Source organism: Halichoeres trimaculatus, unplaced genomic scaffold, assembly GCF_033239565.1.
Source record: "Halichoeres trimaculatus isolate MK-OKI-2021-1 unplaced genomic scaffold, fHalTri1.1 fHalTri1_scaffold_24, whole genome shotgun sequence".
NCBI lineage: Eukaryota > Metazoa > Chordata > Actinopteri > Labriformes > Labridae > Halichoeres > Halichoeres trimaculatus.
The window spans coordinates 2,763,322-2,783,738 of NW_027437202.1; the positions used below are offsets into that span (position 1 = coordinate 2,763,322).

Below are 20,417 nucleotides of genomic sequence, written 5' to 3' on the forward strand. Positions count from 1 at the left end.
TTCTCTCTTTTGAGTCCCATAACAGCCAGAGAAGTGACTGACAGGAAGGAAATCTTTGTTTTTTCACCCTCAGAACAAGATTATTAAGACGTCAACATTTGGCGTGCTAATCTGGGAGATTAATTGAAACAAAAGCAGCCTGTTGGTAAATCCAGTTCCAATTGGCAGCATTTAAGAAATTCTCCTGGGCCAAGTGTGTCTGACGGGTTTAATCAGACAGATATGAATATGCACACATAGGTTTAAAAACAAAAGAGCAGGCCCGGTGTTGTTTGTGCTACAAAACCAGATCCGGTTGCACAGCGGTGATTCTGGTGGAAGTAAACAAGGAGGCCCGGAGATTTAGAGGTGAGCTTTGCATCTGTTTAAAGTGCAGCCGCCCCGTCACCGTGCTTTATTTAAACACGGTGGCTTTGCAGGGGGAACAGCTCCTGTAGCCCTGCTCCCCGTCAAGTCATTTGACCTGGCAGACAAACGCCAGCGCCTGGCGTGACAGCTTGTCAGCGGAAGACAAAGGCCGTCGCTCAGTCAGGGACAACAGGAACGCCGGATTGTCAAGAAGCTCCAATTTTAGAGCTGGAGTGGAGATTTAGAGACGTGCAGGGGTGACAAGAAAGCCTGAGTGATCTCAGGTGGGGATGCAGAGGCTCAGAGTGTAAATGTGTGTGTGAGGATGAGTGACTGTGGGCATGCATGGCTGAGTTCATGAGTGTGTGTGCATGTTTTTAACACCTTGATACCACCTTCAGGTCTGTCAACACTTCCATCACTCAGGACCATCACCACGTCTATCTTTGAGCATTTCCATCTGGCATTGTTTGACGTGTGAAGATGGATTTCTGACAGAATTTTAAAGTTGACCTCTGCGTTTTTATTCTAGATTATTCTCACCCAGGAGTAAAATTTTTTTGTAAGTTTTCTGATTACACCTCACACTTGATAAATGCACAGCAGCCTGTAGTCCAGTGCTTCCTCCAGTTAAAAAACAACCCTGCACCTTGCACTGTAAACTCCATCTGTGTGTACACTACTATCAGCCTCAGTGGGAACAAACTGGGGGGAAGCCACCGCAGCGTCGCTATCACAGAAATGGGGAAGCTTGGTATCTCTGGAGCCTGCAGCTTCCCATTAAAAAAGCTGCCAGGGGAGGCTTCCTTATCAGGCAATGAACAATCTAGTTCAACCTGCTCTCTGCCGAGTGTTTATCTCCTAGAACAAATGGAACGGCGCTCCGTGTTAACCAACCTGCGGTCGCCTCTGGAGTTTGTTGGTTTGTTTGTTTGTCTGACGGAGTGGTGTAACGGTGATGCAATCAGAGAGATGGCACTTTCATAAACGGTTTAAAGTTGCATCAGAGGATTCTGGGAAGTAGCAAATAAAAAGTACTCACAGGGTGAAGCAGGTGAGGACATGGTCTGGTGTGTCGTCGTGGCTCTCTTGGACTGTGAGGTGTGGACGGTTGTTGCTTCCTGGTTGGGAGGAAGAGAGTGTTATCAGAGAGTGCACCTGTGTTTTTTTTTTGTTTTTTTTAACACACCCTGACTCACTCACACACACGCGTACCTTAAAGAGTGAAAAACGATACAGCAAAGCGTCAAGCTCTGGAAGACCTCCTGCTGCCTGCACGACGCATGTACACACACACATCTGAGAGCAAAGGGAGGACGACCTTGAGCGCAATGTTAACAGCAGGCATTGACTGGAAAGTAAGTGCAAACAGCGCCTGGTTGAATTTTAATAGAGCCACTCTGGCTGTAACTAAAGATGTTTCAGGAGGCTGCTTTTGATAAAAGGAACATTAGCAAATGGCATGTCCTTGGTGCATACAGGCTTGTTTTCCCCCTTGAAGCATTTTGTCAAAACTTCGAAGTCAGCCAGTGCAACACGCCTATTCAGTTGCAAATCATCCCCGTGGGTGGAAAAACACACCTGTGAGTGTGTGTGCGTGTGTGTGCTTCCATTTGCAAATCAAATGTATTCCCAGTCGCTTCTTTTTTTCGACAGCATCTCGACACAGAGTGACAACAAGCACGCACACAAAGGTGTAACCATCCACACACACACAAAAGAAGAGTGTATCTGTCAAGCTCGGGTCTCTTCCCCTGCTGAAGGTGTCAGTCGTAATTTCAGAAAAGCGCCAAAGAACAAAACATTGTCCCCAAGAATCCCATTTAGAGCCTCCCTGAAAGGCCTGGTGATTTGCATGCTATCCTACAGTATCACACACACACACACTCACACAAACAGGAAAACACACAAACTTCAGCAAAACGAGGATGCAGAACCTCCCGTCCTATCACTGTCATTCCATCTCCGTGTCGCTGAAGCAGCACTCACATCGAATGAAGCTCAAAATCACTGAGCTGCAAAGAGCAAACGCTGGGCCCAAAACGGCTGCTAACCACAGCTCCCGAGTGCTCCGTGTTTGACTGCTTGCATTAAACGCCGTGTTTTGCCAGCTTCGCTCAGGGGATGATTAAGTGCACGAGTGGTGGGGTTGTTTCAGTGTGTGGTTTATTTCAGCTGGTTAGAGGAGTGGAAGTCGCCGGACGAGAGCCATTAAAGGGATTCAAACATTAATCTCTCTTTGGTTGTCTGATGGGCTTGTTTACACTTCACTTAGAGCCATTGCTTGTGGTGAATTATGCAGCTACTACATGTGGTGTGTGGCTGTGAATCCAAACATTTTCACTGAGCGCTAATAAAGATTTTTTTTTAAAGTGTTGCAGCAGACGGAGCAATTTTGAACCTCATTGAAGATTTTTCTGCTTTCTTACAGAAAAAATCAGTGTAGCATATCATGACTGGGTGCACTTGGACCACTTAAAGGCTTTTTTTGAAGCAGTTTACTGGATACAGAAAAAAAGATTTGAATTTGTCTGTAAAATAGAGAGAAAAAAAGTTCAACTGGCCCAAAAAGTTGGCCTTAAAGAAAGTCTCGTTCTAAATTCCCAAGTCCAGGTTGATTGGTCTGTCTGACCACTCCGTACAATGCACGGTACACTTCCTTAGCACGGTACACTTCCTTTGCACGGTACACTTCCTTGGTACGGTACACTTCCTTGGCACGGTACACCTCCTTGGCACGGTGCACTACCTTTGCACGGTACACCTCCTTGGTACGGTACACTTCCTTGGCACGGTACACCTCCTTGGTGCGGTACACTTCCTTGGCACGGTACACCTCCTTGGTACGGTACACTTCCTTGGCACGGTACACTTCCTTTGCATGGTACACTTCCTTGGTACGGTACACTTCCTTGGCATGGTACACCTCCTTGGCACGGTACACCTTCTTGGCTTAGGGACGGTACACTGCATGCACAAGCACAAGCAAGCATGCGCAAGAAGGACATGACTAACAATCCATAATGTCCAATTGCTGCAACCACTCCTCTTGACAATCAATTTAAACAATGGTGGCAAAGGGTTCACAGTGGTGCAGTGCGGAGGTTGAGGCATTGTTCGATTTCGATATCTAGGGTCGATAGGATAAGACAACTCGAAAGGTCTTTGCTCAGATCTGTGACCATCTTAAAAGTTAGGGTTAGTGGTTCTTTCAAACAGATACTTCATGATGACGTAGGTGGGCCATGCACTCGTGCTTAAATCGGGGTCATATTAAAGTAGTGGGACTGGTACTGCAGGGGGGGCAATCATGCTTGACTATGGCACGTTATGGATGGCCAATATGACCATACCCTGAAGCCCAGTTTCCACAAAGCGGTACAGGTCGGTTCGTCACAGTAAGGTACACATTTTGTGGTGTTTCCCTTGAGTAAAACCAGGACAGGTCCCCAATTTACCAACCTGTATCATCCCATTTTATGGTACCCCTCTGTTGGGGTGCCAGATACATTGATGCAACCCCAGAAGGTGGAGCTAGAAACACTGCAGTCCGTTGATTGGTCAAAAGAATGGTCACTTCTCGTAAATCTCTAGATGACTTCATGAAGAAAATGTTCTTTTTGTTTGGAAAATGGCGTCATGAAACAGCGTGAAACTGCTGTTGAAATGAAACTGTCACGTTTCTCCTCTTTGTTGGATCTATCAGTGGGGAACACTGTGTTGCGCTGCTATTCTGTCATGCTAATATGCAGCTGATGCTGCTATCAGCATCTGGCTTACCAAGAAGGGCACAGTTGGTGGTGGAAACCTGATCCATACCGGACTGCCTGGTAGTAGTGCGGATCTAAAGTCAGCATACAACAAGAAAAGGCAGAGGTAGGTAAGGTACCTGGTTCTTCCCAGGTTGTCCTGACCTACTCTCCACTCTTTTTCTAACACTACCACTGAGATAATTTTCCCAGAGTTCATTGCCCAGCAACAGCTAAAATCAGCCATAGCCTCAAACAACCCTGAGGATAGCTGTTATAGACTGATGGGTGAATTTACACAAGTCGAAGTCTTAGTGCTCTCAAATATCGACATCTACGACTAATCTCAGAGCTGCACGTGGCACCGCAGCAAACTAAGGTTCATTAAAATCTAAGACCTGAGTGTAAACAGCTCTTTGAAAGAACGCACTTTCGCTTTGAAGAGGCTCTTCAAGAGCAATTTTCAAAAAGCCAAGGCGGGTCTGCTTCTCTACAAAGAGAGACGAACAATGTTCAATGCTGCTGACACACAAAAAATGATTATAAAACGTGAACTTGTTGAGAGGAGTGGTCAAGGACACAGAGAGAGCTCGGATGAGGAAAACGGCATTAGCTGAAATACGTGTTGTATTTTCATGCTGTTCCGAGATGGCATATGCTGCATTTTTTCCAAGAGGGACGCATTTGTCTGTTTCATGAAATACAATAACAGGATGAACAGCAGCAGGGCCAAAGCTCAATGTCTCATGGAAGCATCACCAAGTGCTATCTAGCTTTGAGTCCCCACCATATGGTCTCTTTGGCGCCAGAGAGGAAAAAGGAGAGGAGGGGGGTAGTGGTGGTGGTGAGGGGGATGTTTCTGCATATCTCCAGCAGACTGACAGAGTTAATAAGGGACAGTGCTTCGTGAAATCTGTCTAAACGCTGCCCGCCTGTCGGAGGAGATAATCCCTGGGAAAAAAAAAAATAAAAAGGATCCCCAGCTAATGAAATCAATGCTCGCCATCTGGGATCATATCACATGTGACAGAGGCCTACATGAAGCCAGCCGGACCTGTGACGGTGAAACCTTGGTAACAGGAAATGGTTGTACACCCACTGCTAGCCAAAAAGGGCGCGACACAGTGACACCCTGCACCTTTCCCTTTGGTGCCTATTAGGGTGAGACATCATCATAGCAAAGACAGATCCTGGGAACTCTTAGCCCTCGCCGCATGTGGAGGGAATTCACCATTTTCCTCTGATTGTCTCATGTCAGCTGTTGACATTTCCGTCCTCTAACAAGCTCTTCTTTTTGCCGCTGTAAAAGGACTCTAATGACATGCCGCCGCGCGAGGAGGGCCTCTGAAGAGAGCTGTCCGCCTCTCGCTTCTCAAATCTGCTCCATCTGTCCTCCTCCTCTCTCCTCCTGGGTCATCCTCTGTTTGAAAGTGTCACTCTTAATAAGTCAATTAGTCAAGAATTGAGTCCTGGAGTTTCATTTTTCAGATCTTATGGAGGTGGGTGTCAGCTCTTGAGGGTGGAACAACGTCGTAGATGGGTTGACATTGCTTGAACCAGAAACGCTTTGTTTTACATGAGGTTATTGTGAGTTTTTCCCACAGGTAGAGAAAATGTGAGTCAGCCCAGGAGTGTTACAGTCGAGGGAACGAACGATGATTCGTAAGCTAATGATCACAAAGCTTTTCAGCTTCAAAGTAAAGAGACGAAGAAATGACAGGAAAGCTTTGACGACTTTAAGGACAGATTTGCATCACATCCACAGCTTCCCGCTTCATGCCCCACTTCCCGACTGAGCAGAGAACAGAATTAACACTTTTGCCTTTGGATACGGTTTGATGACAGATCTTACAGACCCCAGCGTTTCAAGCCAACGTTTAAGGGAATAGTGATGAGGAGACTCAAAGGAACTCGCTAGCAGCCGCTGAGCTTATCTTATCTCAGCAAAGACTGGAAGAGCTTTTGTCCTATAGAGGCAGAATCCACCTCAGGTCACGCTTAAGCTCACGTTCCTTTAATCTCTACAAAGTGAGGTAAACAGTTGTTAGGGAAAAGTGTGTTTTCCCCAAAATGTCACTTTCAGAACGCAACATTCGTGATCGTTGACGTTGGAAGTCTAACACAGCTGGACTCTTGCAATTAAAGCAATCACTCGTCAAATTAATGGTTTCTGAGGCTGCTGCATCATTCATGTAGTCAAATTCTGTTTATTCCAATTAAAGTTGATTGGACCTCGCAGTACACTGACTTTTAAGTATCTTTTGCCAGAACCAACCGGAATTATTTTAAAATTATTAACAGAAAGGAGGCTTGATTGGCCATGATTGTGAGAAGTTCTCGTGTTTGGTCGCTCAGTCGAAGTGGCCCCAATGAAAAGGAATTTGAAAAGCAGCTTCTTGTCAGTTAAGTTCGGGAAATTAATGAATTTGAGAACAACTTCGCCAAAAATGCAACCATCTGTTTCCCACTGCTTTCGGACTCTGGGGTGATTCCGCTGGAGGTGGTGAAGCTGCAGCAGCAGTTTCGATCGATGAGGTCCGCTGGCTGGCCGGCTGGCTCCGTATCAGACTTGACAGTTTGGCAGAGAGCAGGCGCCAACCTCGCTGGGATGTACTCCTTGAACGCCTTCGGAAGACCGTCTTATTTTTGGATGGCTTTTGTTTCTCTTTCTTCCACTTCTCTTCCTTTCTTAACTTTTCCTCACCGGCTTGGGATTCGCTGATTGTCTCGCAGGCTGGAAGCTCCGGGGACCAACACTCAAGAGATGCATAAAATCACCACTTCCATTCAGTTGCACGGGGCGTCTATCTTCATGCATTTTTCCTCGTGTTTGCTTCTCTGTCCTCGCACCAAGTCCACTGAGAGACTTTGGTGATAAGCACACCACATGTCCTCTTGGCATCCTGCAAATAAAACCATGAATTCAATGCACGGACGCTCTGTAGCTTTCTCATGTACAGCAAATGACTACAGGGGCTTGCCAAGAGAAGAAGTCCTCACCGCTCTGGTACTTCACTTTATATAACAGTATTCCCTTTGTTAGCACACATGACACGCATGTGAACACAGGCTCTGTATTTACACTGCTCTCCCCCCTCCAACTGCTCTTGGACTGAGAGCTCCTGGCTGTGAAAGCTGCCTTATTGGTTTGCTGGCATAACGCACAAGTGGCTGCTCTCGAAGAAATGACTCATGAGAGTGTGCAACAGTAAACAAGTTCGCCGGGCTCACCGACGGCGACTAGTTGCTTATTTCCCCGAACGCGGCTGACCTGCGCGAGGATACAACGCGGAGAGAGCCAGAAAGTTTTGAAGGAGCGTGACGGCGCCGGGAGGAGGCTTCAGAAAAATAAGCAGAAATAAAGCAGAATATGAGTGACTCAAGCTAACCAAACAGACATAAATTTTGTTTTCCGAGTCAAACTATCAGAACAGGAGCCTCAAAACTACTTCAACTAAAGCATGGCTTTTTGGTACTCCATCCACCACTGTGCATAAAAGAGTGCTCAGTGTGATTAAGTGTGTAATTATGCAGTTTGTTTTGCAGAGTGCACTTTGACTCCATGAGCACATGTAGCATAGCAACCAGGAAGGCTGTGAAAAGGTACAAAAAATGCCTGATAGATCTGTTTTTGAGAAAAAGAACACCCGCTGGCTGCTTTGGGAAAAACATGAGAGCAAAAGGTGGATTTTTCACCTTAAATGATCACTCAGTCAGCTTGTTTTGAATTCATCAATGTTCGTCTAAAACAGACAAATATATCATAAAAAGTTGGACCAAATTACAAACTGCTGTTAAATGAGGTGAGGCAAAGCTTTTTCAACTTTGGGAGCTTAATGACTAAATTCCAGGAGCTTCCAACATCCTGAGCCCTACAGTATCTGACACGCCTCATTGAAAAGAAGACTGCAGGTAAGCTTCAAGCTTCAAATATAGACTTTCTTTGACATTTGCACGCGACTCCGCATTGTTAAATTAACATAAGAGCCGCGGCAGGAGGTTGAGAGAAGCAGTGCAGACAGAACACAGGAACAAAACCCCCTGCTCCCTCTCCCTCTGTGCTCCATACCATCAAACAACACCACCCCGCTGCCTCACATCTCCGCCTGAAGTTATGAGCTGTAAAGTTCCCGTAGTGGAAAAGGTCGCAGAGATGGTTCAATGTGGGTCAGACCGAGAGACAGAAACAAATGAACACTCTGATCTTTGCAAACAGTGTGAAGTTTGTGATGTTGTGATGCGTGTTAAATCTTTATCTTTGAGTGTAAAGCTTAAATATTCAAAAAGTTGCAGAAGGGATCCCGAAGTGCTGAGACAGAGCCAAAGTGCAAAGGCAGCAGCACTGTGAGGAATCCAACGGAGAGTGAAAGAAAGTTATTTAGCACATAAGGTCTCGTGAAGGTCATGGCTTTTTCCTGCAAAGATTAAAAACAGCTGAATAAAGAAATGTGTAGCGAGGGAGTGGAGGAAGACAGAATGGTTGAAAGATGATGAATTCAAAACCAAATCTGTGCTTCAGATTCTCAGAATTGGCAGGAATCTCAGCACATTATTAATTCTGTTATTGCTGACTCGCCTTTTAAATTCCATTTATTCAAGTTTAAGAATTTTTTTATCAAACCAAAAAGTTTTAATACAGCTGCAGAAAGGAGGTTTAAGGCCAGTGGTGTGCAGAAGGGGGGGCATGGTGGGCTGTGCCCACCCTTCATGGCCCAGTTGATGAAGAATACACAAGCCAAAGTGCCCTACTGGGGGCGCAGGCTTAAGTTCTCTCTTGGAGCCATGACACACAAGCTAAAGGGCTCCTTTGGGGGCTTAAATGCATGCTAATGTTTCCTCATGGAGGCCAAAACACAAGCCAAAGTGCAATTTTGGAGGCCTAAACACACGCTTAAGTACCCTTTTGGGGGCACAAGCTACTTCTCTCCTGTAGCCAAGACACTCAAACTAAAGGGCCCTTTTGGTGGCCAAATCACAAGCTAATATGCCTTTTTTGAGGCCCAAAACACGCAATCTAAAGTGCCTGAACGCATGCTGATGTTTCCTTTTGGGGACCAATATTAAAGCTCAAGTGCCCTTTTGAGGCCAAACTAAGCTAAAAAGCTTATTTCAGGCCAAAATGCTAAAGTTCCGGATAGGTGGCCAAAACGCATGTTTTAGTGTCCATTTGGGGCCAAAATACAAAATACATTGTCTTTAGGCCAAAATCAAGCCAAAGTGCCCTTTTGGGGGTGCAAACTAATGTTCCCTCTTGGATCCAAGACACACAAGCTAAAGGGCCCCTTTTGGTGGCCAAATTGCAAGCTAAAGTGCCCTTTTGCGGGCCTGAACACATGCTTATGTTCCCTCTTTGGGACCAATATGCGGGCTAAAGTGCCTTTTTGAAGCCATACTTAGCCTACAGCCCTGTCGGGGGCCAAAAAGCATTTAAAACTTCCCTTTAGGAGGCCAAAAAAGCATACTTGAGTGTCCACTTGGGGGCCAAAATGCAAACTATATTGTCTTTTTTGGGCCTAAAACAAGCCAAAGTGCCCTTTTGGGGGCGCAAGCTAATGTTTCCTCTGTGGGCCAGAGTGCAATTTTGGGAGCAAAAAGACACATGCTAAGGGGCCTTTTTGGGGCCCAAAACTCATGCTTATGTTCCCTTATGGGGGCCAAAACAAATGCCAAAGTGCCTTTTTTGGGAAAGATCACTTGCCATATGTGCCTTGTATGTTTTTTTACCCCCATCCTTTAAACGTCTATGCACGCTACTGTTTCGAGACCTTTCTGTTTCAGCTCAACATTTGAAAACAAGACAGTATTTTTGTTTTTGATACTCAGTTTGATTCTGTTTTTGCTGGTCCTAACTTTTAGGTGCACTATCCAATATGTGGAGTTGAGAGTGGATCCATGCAAGCGGCTAAAAGTCAGGATATCACAAATTCTGCCACATTGATTCATAACCCTGAAATCTGTATGAGGACTCGCACCCTGAGGCACTCTGCTGTGGCGCTGACATCGCACTGTTCCTTGCAGCTGGCTGTAGTCACAGCGCGATGCTTCAACCTCCGGGCCTGCACCGTTCAATCCGGGGCTGTGTAAATAAATAAACGAGTGAACCAGATGCATGAGTGCCGTGTTAATTACACGAGATGACTGTCATCCTGAAAGAGGCAGCTATTGTCAAAACACAGAAGATGATTTGCACAACACTGCGAAAGGTTCTACAGCCTTTTCTACTCCCTACAAAACACACTCCTCATTGAACAGTTCATGTTCACCGATTAGCTATTGAGGTATTCACTCATGTGACATTTTAATGTTTAATCAAAATGTAGAATAGAGCTTGAAGGCACAGAATGAAAGAGGGATAGACACTCGTCTCCTTTGTGGACATTTTTTCCCTGCTCTATGTGAGGTGACTGATCGTGAGCGGAGGGAAATTGAATATTCAATTCAAGCATAATGACATAATAATTTAATTTAACATTAAAGTTTCCCTTTTAAGCTCAGCGATGGATTCATAGAGATGGATTTCCTATTGTAGGATTTGCTCTAAGCGAAAGGAAGAAAGAGAGGGGGGGTGAAGGCTTTGTCTAACTTAATATAGTGCGCAGACAAACTCAGAAAATACAAACCTCAGCAGGGAGAGAAAGGGACTGGAGCTCTGATTGATTCAGAGACTTATAAGGGGAGAAAAATGCACATATGCAGCCTTTCTTTGTAAATATTCTCCTCAAGCGGTTAAATCAATATCATCCTCAAACACAGGATGACCTTAGAGTTCGACATCAACAGAATCAGCTCCATGAAGAAGTTGTAGAATTAAAACTTTGGCTGCTTCTGCTCCTGAAGGATGCAAATCAGCGTGCTCAAGCCTTTCATTTCCCGCGCTGTCCTCGATCTGAGGAGCACTTCAATCAGCTGCAGATTGTCGGAGGATGCATACAAATCTGTTGTAATCAGGAATAATGTGGTTGAGATAAGCGCTCTCTTCATTTGCAGGTTGAATAACACCAGCAGGATGTTGTAAACAGTGCAGTGAAAAGTTGAAGTTCCTGTCTGAATGAGATGTGAGGTTTTATTTTCTGTCTTCATTCCTCATTTTAAGGTCATCACAGCTCTCTGCAACACTTTCTTCCACTCTCTCCTGCTACTTTTTGGTAGCTTCTGTCTTTTTCGCGCCTCCTTTTCGGTGCTGTAAGCGTTCTTTTTTGCAACCTTGGATTTTCTTTGTGTGTGTGTGTGTGTGTGTGTGTTTTCAATCCTCAACCGACTGCCCTCATTATGAACAAACAGTGCCGCATCAATATTTCAAGCACTCGTGGGCAACCACGGGCACAAAAGAGAGACACGGTCCAGAAACAGAGAGGGGAGGAGACGCGGAGAGACGAGCCAGAGGCCAGGAAGGAAGTTACAAAGTATAATCAGGGCCGGGGTACGAAGAACAAAACAACACAAAGCTCAGGCGCAGAGAGGTGATGCAGAGGGTTTTAAAAAAGCCACACCGGGAAAAACAAACCTGACGAACAGCTCAAAGAGAGTGACAGAGAGGTAGAGGAGTGGGAGGTGGTGCTTTGTAGCTCTGATTTGAGTTCTTCAACAGCAGCCAGCTGGGACAGAGAGGATTAAGTGAAGGCCAAACAACCAAAAAGAGCCAGGGTGTCGAGATAGAGGGCGGACAGCAGTGACATACACAGACTTTGAGAGACAGGCAGAGGAAATGAACAAACAAAGGATGAGAAAGGAGCGGGCAGATTTACGAGGCAGCCAGGACAAAGCTGCAAGGATATACGATTCACATTTACGGTGACAGAGCCGCGACAGATGGGATATTTCCATGGCGAGGCTCTCCTGTCGTGATGTATGAGCTGAAGGCTCTTAAATTGCCGCTGTGGTCAGAGCTAGTGCTTTGTTTGCCTCCCTCGCAGGTTTTTTCGAAGCACACACACACAGGGGGTCATGTTTTTCTATCCTGGCTCCTGTGGGTGAAAGAGGATTGTTTTGGGTGCATGATGCAACATTTAGTCAGAGTTCTTCCCTCGGCTGTGTCTGTGGTTGCGTCCTGTCGAAAAGCTGCTCCTGTGACGAACACTGCGGTGGTTTTTGCATTTTATTATTCATCATCTTAAACCTTTCGTTTCACGCAGGGAGAAACAAACATAGGTGGAGTTTGACTTTCTGCTATGTTTGGCTCTTGGACATGTAAGTAACTTTGGTTTGTGACATTTCCCTAAAGTGGCAGCCGTAGCCGAAGCCTGCAGAGTCAGACTTATAAACACAGCTGTCTACTGCTGGTCAGCGTTCAGCATCACCGGAGCAGCTGGGGGTTGTGACTAAACCTGCTGCTATTTTTAGCGTTACAAGCACTCCTCATGGGAGAGCTTTAGCAAAGCCAGGGGATTGTCCAGGCAGTGTACAGAGGAAACATATATGTTCATTTACAATCTTGCTGAGGTTGTGATACAACCCCAACAACACAAGCACCAACATGGCTGGGGATCCTGTGATGATATGGCCCCTTCCTTCCCTTTACGACATCAAACTCTGCCCACCAAATGTATGAAACGCCCTCTTCTCTTTCTTATCTTGTTTATCTCTGTATGGCACAAGGATTTCACCTGTTAGCAGGCTGTATCATGAAAATGCTAACTGGTGCTAGGCCCAATGTTCTCTCCAAGCTAAGGAGAAGGAGGCAAGGATGTCGTGCTGGTGCTGTGGTGTGAGCTAAGAAGAGATAACATCGACCTTGAATGTCAGATCTATCTCCAATGAGATGGAGGTGCTAGCCGTGCAGAGTAGCCTTGTGCTAGTCACAGACATGGCTAATGGAGCTAAAACCGGACAATGTCAGGATAAAGTTGACAGGATAGAGCAGAGAGACACTGAACAGATTGGTGAAGAAGTCCAGCTCAGTCCTGGACCCTGTGGAGATGGAGGCTAACTGGAGAAAGCTGCCATCTCTTATGCCATATCATCATGATCCCCCTTTATTATTTCTTATCTTGTTGTTCATCTTTGCATGGCTCATTTGTTTGCCATTGACACTAAACTCATTAGGTTTACAATCTGAGTGCCCATATATCCTAAGTGCAACCATGGCTGCATTGTTAACACACAAGATTTCACCTGTTAGCAGGCTGTATCATGAAAATGCTAACTGGTGCTAGGCCCAGTGTTCTCTCCAAACTGAGGAGAAGGAGGCAAGGATATTGTGCTGGTGCTGTGGTGTGAGTTATTAAGAGAAACCATCGACCTTTAATGTCAGATCTATCTCCAATGAGATGGAGGAGCTAGCCGTGCTAACCTAGCACCAGAGGGAATACAGGCAGAGTAGCCAAGTGCTAGTCACAGACATGGCTAATGGAGTTAACACCTGACACGAATGTCAAGATAGAGTGGACAGGATACAGGAGAGAGACACCGAACAGACTGGTGAAGAAGCCCAGCTCAGTCCTGTGGAGGTGGAAGCTAACTGGAGAGTTGACTAGTTGACAATTATTATATTATTCTGTTTAATTCCTGAATATTTTGCACCATATGCTTTTTTTGTGTTGCTGCTGTCACTCTGAATTCCCTTCCAGGGATTAATAAAGTAGATCTTATTCTATTCTATTTCTTCCGTGACGTCGATGAGGTGCTAAAACCCCAATGTTTTCCAGCCGCTTGACACTAAATCTGCGCCGGGTTAAGTGACTTGCTCGGGGACACTCTGGGGTGGAGGCTTTTAAAAGCAGAGCAGAGTAATTTAGTTTGCCCAACTGGCTCCATTTGCAAATGACAAACTTGACCCAGATCTGGTGAGAAGGAGATAATTTGAGGCCTGATGGACGTGCAATGATTCGAGGTTTGGAGGCTTCAAGAAACATCCCTGCTGAAAACTAACAGGGACGTTAGGAGGCCTTTAATGCAGACTGGACCCTGAAAATTATATTTTGTGCTTAAATTAAGACATGAGGCACTCATATGAGTCTAATTTTGTATAAATATGGTCTTAGTACCCCACTGATGTAGTGCACGCAGGTTTGAAATGAGATATATTTAGCGTCTGTATCTTTTACCCCGTGGCACATCTCCTCATTCTGCATTCAAGGCCTCCTCCCGTGATTATCAGCGCTTTTAACCAGGGCTGAAACCCGACAGACATGTGCTCATCTCCAGGGAAGGGAAAAGTTGTGGGAAAGGAGAAAATTGAGAAAAGGGTGAAAGAGACTGTCAGCCTGAGAGATGGTGCAGCCGTGAAGTGCTGCCTGATGAAGCTAATCATTACTGAAACATGAATATAATTTGTTAATCAGACTCTGACCTGCTTTACCTGCTGAAATATGAACTCGCTCTTCATTTTGATTTTCTCCCTCTTAATGCCTCTGCTGATTCACTCTGAGGCTCTATCACACCCTATCAATCTTCATCTTCCTTACCCGCTGCCTTCTCCTCCCATCTACTTCCTCAGCCCTCTCCCTCACAATACGGCTCTGTGCTCGCTGAATGTAAATCATATTTCAGTCTCTTTCATCAGGCTCGCTGCTCTCTTAATGCTCAGTGAGCAATGCCAACATCACCAGGCACTACTATTTATACATGACGACTCCAAAGTGGCTCGGGATCCGGCTCTTTTTTCAGCCTCTCCAAATATACTCAGAGGCTGGGAAGTGACATGGGCTGACACACTGGATGCCTGCTTGATATTCTGAGGATTTAAGTCTATTAATGTGCAAATGTGTAACACAAGCCGATGCATGTGGACGGCATCACCTTGAATGTCACCTGAACATCACAGATCACTCTACACCTGAGTGAAATACTGAGCGGTCATTGCATAGATGACCATGAAACATCTACATTCAGGCTCCCAGAGGGCACAAGTATAAACACACATGATCAAAATCTGTCTGCTGTCCATCAGCTGATCAAAAGTTAGCAGGTCGTAGCATGTCAGTGCTAACCAGTGCTAGGCCCAATGTTCTCTTCTAGCTAAGGAGAAGGAGGCAAGGATGTCGTGCTGGTGCTGTCGGATTGTTAAGCTGCTTTAGCAAGGCCGATCACAACGCACCATCACTGCTGAGGTTGAACGCAGTAAGACAGACATTTCTGGAATTCGTCAAAGATCCTGAGGTGGAAAAAAAAGTCAGGAGGTAGACCGGGAAAAATTTCACCAGAGCTAAACCAGAAGATCCTTGACCCAACAAGAGCTTTGAGAACAAAACAGGTCTTCAAAAGCCTTGTCTCCTTCGACGCCACAAACTCGCCATTTGGGCTTTTTCAGAGAGCAGCAAACATGGGACACTGAAAGGAGAAGAAAGTTTGATTCTCTGAGGAGGTAAAAATGAACCTTGACGTCCTGATGGTTTCAGCGTTACTGACATGACGTGGATACCCCACTGGAGATGTTTTCACGGCGGCACAGTGGAGGAGGCGCCATCATGAACCTTCAATGGACCAATGGAGCTTCAGGTTGGTCAGGGGGTGGCCAACCAGTCAGAGAACCAAGAGCCACAAAAATGACGGTGGTACTACAGAGAGCCATGAAATGAAAATCAATACATTTCCAATTTTTAAAGCGAGGTTAATTGTGTTTGTGTGTTTAAATTCATTCTAGAGAAGAGAAACTGAAACTTAAGTATCAATCCCAACTGATCTCAACGTTGGCATCCTTATATATATATATATATATATAGGTTAGATTGATCGGCACACTACTACTCATAACTTTATGTATTTTTTATGAATGGATTGAAGAGCCACACACTGAAAGGCAAAGAGCCACTCAGGTTTGCGGGCCACAGGTTGGCCACCCCTGCTTTGGACCATCCTGATGTTCCCCCGATCTAAATCACTCTGAGAACATTTGGGGATGGATGGATGGAGAGGGATGTTCACAGAAATGGATGTCAGTTCCAGACAGTGGATCATCCTCCAAGAAAATGAGCTCGTCATCACAGACTCCCTTTTTCAAACTTTTATGAAACTACTTAGAAACTTCTTAAGATCCAACAGAGCAAAATACAAATTCTTACAATGTTTCAACTGGCCTTGAAATTTTGATCAGTTGTATTTGTAGTTCAGAAAGCATACAGCTAAAACAGTCTAGACAGTGGCTCTATTGTTGCTTTTCTCTGCTTCAGTTGTAAAGTTTAATGACGGAGATTTTATTTATCATCCACGGATGATAAAAGATTTGCATTGGAAATGTGTTCCGAGAAGCCTCTTGTGCTTCTTGCTCTGACGGGCAGAGATGAGTTATGTTGTGGTGCTGCCCTCCTAATGACACCGTGCCATGATATATAAATGATTGAGAAAATAAGCCTTGAGGTCTTTGGCTAATTATTGAACACATATGCTCTGGTGGCACTGTGGGTGTCAAACTGTGTTAGAGGAAAGGATCTGAGTCACACTGCAGCTTGTATGGAAAAATGCTCCGAGGTATGCATTCATTACGCTACTGAGACAAAAAGAAGAAAGACAAAAAGAGGCAGCAGACTTTTATGAATGTTTCAACTCGCCAGACCCACAAACACAAAACAAACGCCAGGTAGGCAAATGTATTCAAATGAAGCGGGGACTTTCAGAGCTGTGTTTGGCACACGACGTAACAGTGCAACTATCCTCAGAGCCAAGGCTGCCAGCAACAAGTCACACCAGCAATGCCTCACATACACACACACACAGGCATGGCTCGGCTGCCAGCTCCATTAAAAGATTCAAATCTGTGAAACTGAGACCAAAGAGATGCCTGGGAGAAGTTAATGGAATTTTTACGAGCTGAATGGACTTGACGGGGAGGACGCCGGTGTCCTCATCAAGTCCGGATCAATTTCTTGCAGACACATTGTGGCTTTTAGTTTATTTAACATTTAATTAAGTGCATTTAGGAACGCTGGTGCATTTTGATTGATTTTTTGGAGGGGGAGGGGAAATGGTTTGTGCGATTCATCAGCATGGCAGGGTGATTAAAACACCATTCTTTGCTTAAAAGCATGAGAAAGTGCCACCATAGAAAGATACTCAGTGGAAAGACTGATACAGAGCTTTAGGAGGGGCACTGCTGAGGTGTTCTTCCTGGACGTTTTGGCGCTGTGGGCAGGTGCCACATCCCTGGCATCACAAACTTCTGTTTTACAAACTTACAGATGAGTTTCTGTATATTTTCAGGATTCTAAATCTTTGTACTTCACCTTTATTTTTGCTTCGCCGAGAGAAAAGGGTGACTGTCTCCACAGCTGAAAACACAAGACTGACCTGGTGACAGTGACGATACAGCCATGAAAATAAACCACGGCAGCATTCCAGACCTCTTGTGCCACTGTCTGAATTTATGCTGACACCTCCGCCAGAGTCACTGAGCGTGAGTCCTCCACCTTAAAAAAAAAAAGTTCCCTCTCACGACTTAACCGTGTTATCCTGTTAACCCGGCGTGACGAGCTCTAACCCACAGCATGAAATCCCTTTAAACTCTTTTATGTCGCCTTAAATTCACCTAACGCATCAGGATTAGATATTCCCTTCCAATTATGCAAATCCTGTTAATCTGACAGCTCCTGAAAGAAGAGTAAAGCCATTTTAAGACATCTCCAGGCATTAAGAATTAACTCCAATTAACACCAGGTGATTGGTAATTGTCTCACTGTGATAAACTCCTGATTAAGGCTGCATCATTTATCCTGATTCTTATAAACTCTGTTGCTCCCTCTGTGAATCCCACAGATGCTACACTGCCACCCACTGGCCGTTAGGTGGCATTACAACATGGATGAGTGCCAAGTGAGGTCATGACTGTTTAAAAATTTGAGTTATGCAACTATTAATTACGTCCGAACATTTTAATGAGAAAGTACAGAGTGATGGAGGCTTCCTAGAGTGCAATATTCATAATTGGTGCATTAATGCAAATTTGCATGTAGATTACTGAACAGCTTGTGCACAAATGTGTGCGATATCATCTCATCTGTCTGTGGCCGTCCCTGTGTGCACAGGCACGACCAGGAGGTCAGACAGATGCGGTAAACACAAGCCGGCGTCCCCTCGAGGATCATCCCCATTTCCCCCGGAAAAACACGTCGCACTCTAGATAAACCGCTGCATCGCTTCAGCAGAGGATGTAGGGAGGCGCTGGCTGCTTTGGCCCCTGCTGCTACTGCTGTTTTTTGGCCCTGACTGAGCGACCACCTGGGAATCCATCAGTCATCGTTATGGCCGTCCGTCCAATGACAGCGCTGTCATTTAAATAAATGAAATGGGGCAGGGAAAGAAAAATACAGCGCATCATCAAATATTAAGCTCAGCATTACAGATGAGCCGGAGACGAGGTCATGTTTTATAAGCAGCCGGCTGCAGAGAGAGCTCGGGTCCTGTCCCCTCTTTGGGAATCTGGGAACACTGCCCGCATGCTCCATTAACACTGACTACACACTGCTGCTTTTTTTAAAAAAAACAAGAGCTGGAGCAGACTATACACACTCATGATACCACGCCAAGATACAGCATGTGTTGCGGTGCCAGCATGTACACACAGACATTTGTACCAGCTGTACTGCATGTAATCCTTAAAAGCGTGGAGAGAGATGCTGCCATCCTCTCCTGAGGGCTGGAGAAAACAAATCTGATGGAAGAAGTAAAAAGGTTTAGTCGATGAAACTTTGGGAGAGACATAACAGGAGAAAAAAAGTAGCCTAAACATGTGTCCAAGGACAAACTAAGGATGTTTAAGCTGTACCAGCTGCACCAGAAAGAAAAGAAACCCTCAAAAGAAGCCGTGTGTGACTCTTGGCTTTAGTGTTCTGCATCATTAACCGCAGTAATCAGACGACTGTTTTCATCTGAGGCGCCAGATGTGATGTGATTCCAATGGATCCCTCTCTTCTGTCTGTGGCCTGATGGAGGAACTTATCTCTGCTTCCAGCAGCAGCAGCAGCAGACATACCAATTACAGGGTTATTTTTAAAAGCCTGCTTAACCGTAACGCTGCTCAAAGTAGTTCTTAAATAACAGGGTGTCACATATCAGCAACCAAGTGGCACAGCACAGAGGCAGCTGGTACCAGGAATCGGCACTGGTGCTGGATGGGACTACATTTCCCATGATGCAATGGATATTGTGGTGTTTGGGAACTCAGAAGACAGTTTCTAAGCACCAGCATTGAGCTCGGTGTCCTTGGAATGTTTTAAAAGGTTAGTCTGAAGTCACAGACACATTTGGCGAATAAAGTAGGTCACCAGGGCTTTTTTGCCCCATCGTCAGCCGTTTGGTAAATGGGAGGTTTTTCTTATAATGACCCGCCTCACTTCCAGCAGACTTAGATTTTCCTCTCAGAGAAGCCAGCTGAGGTGGAAAAAGCAAGCTGCAGAAAGAATGCCACTTTTCTTCAGGGCCAGAAGATGTCGAACTCAAAAGAAAATAACCATAAGAGATAAGAGAGAAGAATTAAGTGCAGAAAAAGTCTCAACTCAGATCAACTACTTTCAGGAAACTGCAGCTTCCAGCAGTGAAATCCACAAAGTGTACAGTTTCACTCTGAAACAGGAGCTACTTCGCCTGACAAATGACCTCACACTCCCATCACCACTGACTTTACATTTTCAAGTATCTTTGAAAGTCGTAAAAAGCTTTTGCAATTTGTTACACCGTGAGCTGCATCAAACTCATCCATCTCTCTGACACATCTAGCACAAAGTGCAATGCACTGCAGTTATGTAAGAGCAAATCTTCCTGGAGAAAAAGCCACTCAGGAAAATGAAATAAAAATGTACAGCAGGTAGGACTCACTGTGTTTGCCCCGGCAGGCTTCTCAAACATCCTCTTCAGGCTATCAAGTGGGATGTCAAACCTCTCAATCCTCTTCGCAGCCTGCAGGTCCTCTCTGATCACTGGATCGTCGGATGCCTCTACCTGCGACCCACAGGGACTCCAGGAAACGCAGCCCGAGGTCGCCGACACTGCGCTCGCCGCCTCCTCTCCATTTCCTGATTGAATTTCCATTGTTGTACAGAAACAGTATCTCTCCTCTCTCTTTTCCCTTCAGGCTTGTGCTTACAGGGTAAGCCTATTGTGAGAAGTGGATTTAGGAAGTGAGGGGTGAGAAATAGAGATGGAGATGCAGGAGTTTCTGGAAGTCTGGAGGGCTCTTCTTTGGGCTTTGCCGGCACAGTGAGCGCCTGGAAAAGAAAAAAAAAAAAGAGGAGGAGGAGGGAAGAAAAAGTTTGCAGGGAAAGTTTTTCCCCCTCACTCCACTGCCCTGTAATTACTCATACATACACGGAAGCCTATGCAAACTTGCATGTGGGCTCAGAAAAGCAAATTGAGATGTGAGCTGTGAGGGCAGGCCAAGAGTGACAACAAAGG

At 45.4% G+C, this 20,417-nt stretch overlaps 1 protein-coding gene across 1 annotated transcript in view; it reads right to left on the reverse strand.

Moving 5' to 3' along the window:
• Positions 1-20,159, reverse strand: part of xirp2a (xin actin binding repeat containing 2a) — a 43,121-nt gene extending 22,962 nt beyond the window's left edge. Inside the window, exons 1-2 of the mRNA XM_074664640.1 lie at positions 19,842-20,159; positions 1,391-1,469 (exon numbers count right to left, since the gene is read on the reverse strand). Of these exons, the coding sequence (XP_074520741.1) occupies positions 1,391-1,469; positions 19,842-20,054 (292 nt within the window). The 5' untranslated portion in view covers positions 20,055-20,159. The remainder of the gene's footprint in view (positions 1-1,390; positions 1,470-19,841) is intronic.
• Positions 20,160-20,417: the final 258 nt, after the last annotated feature.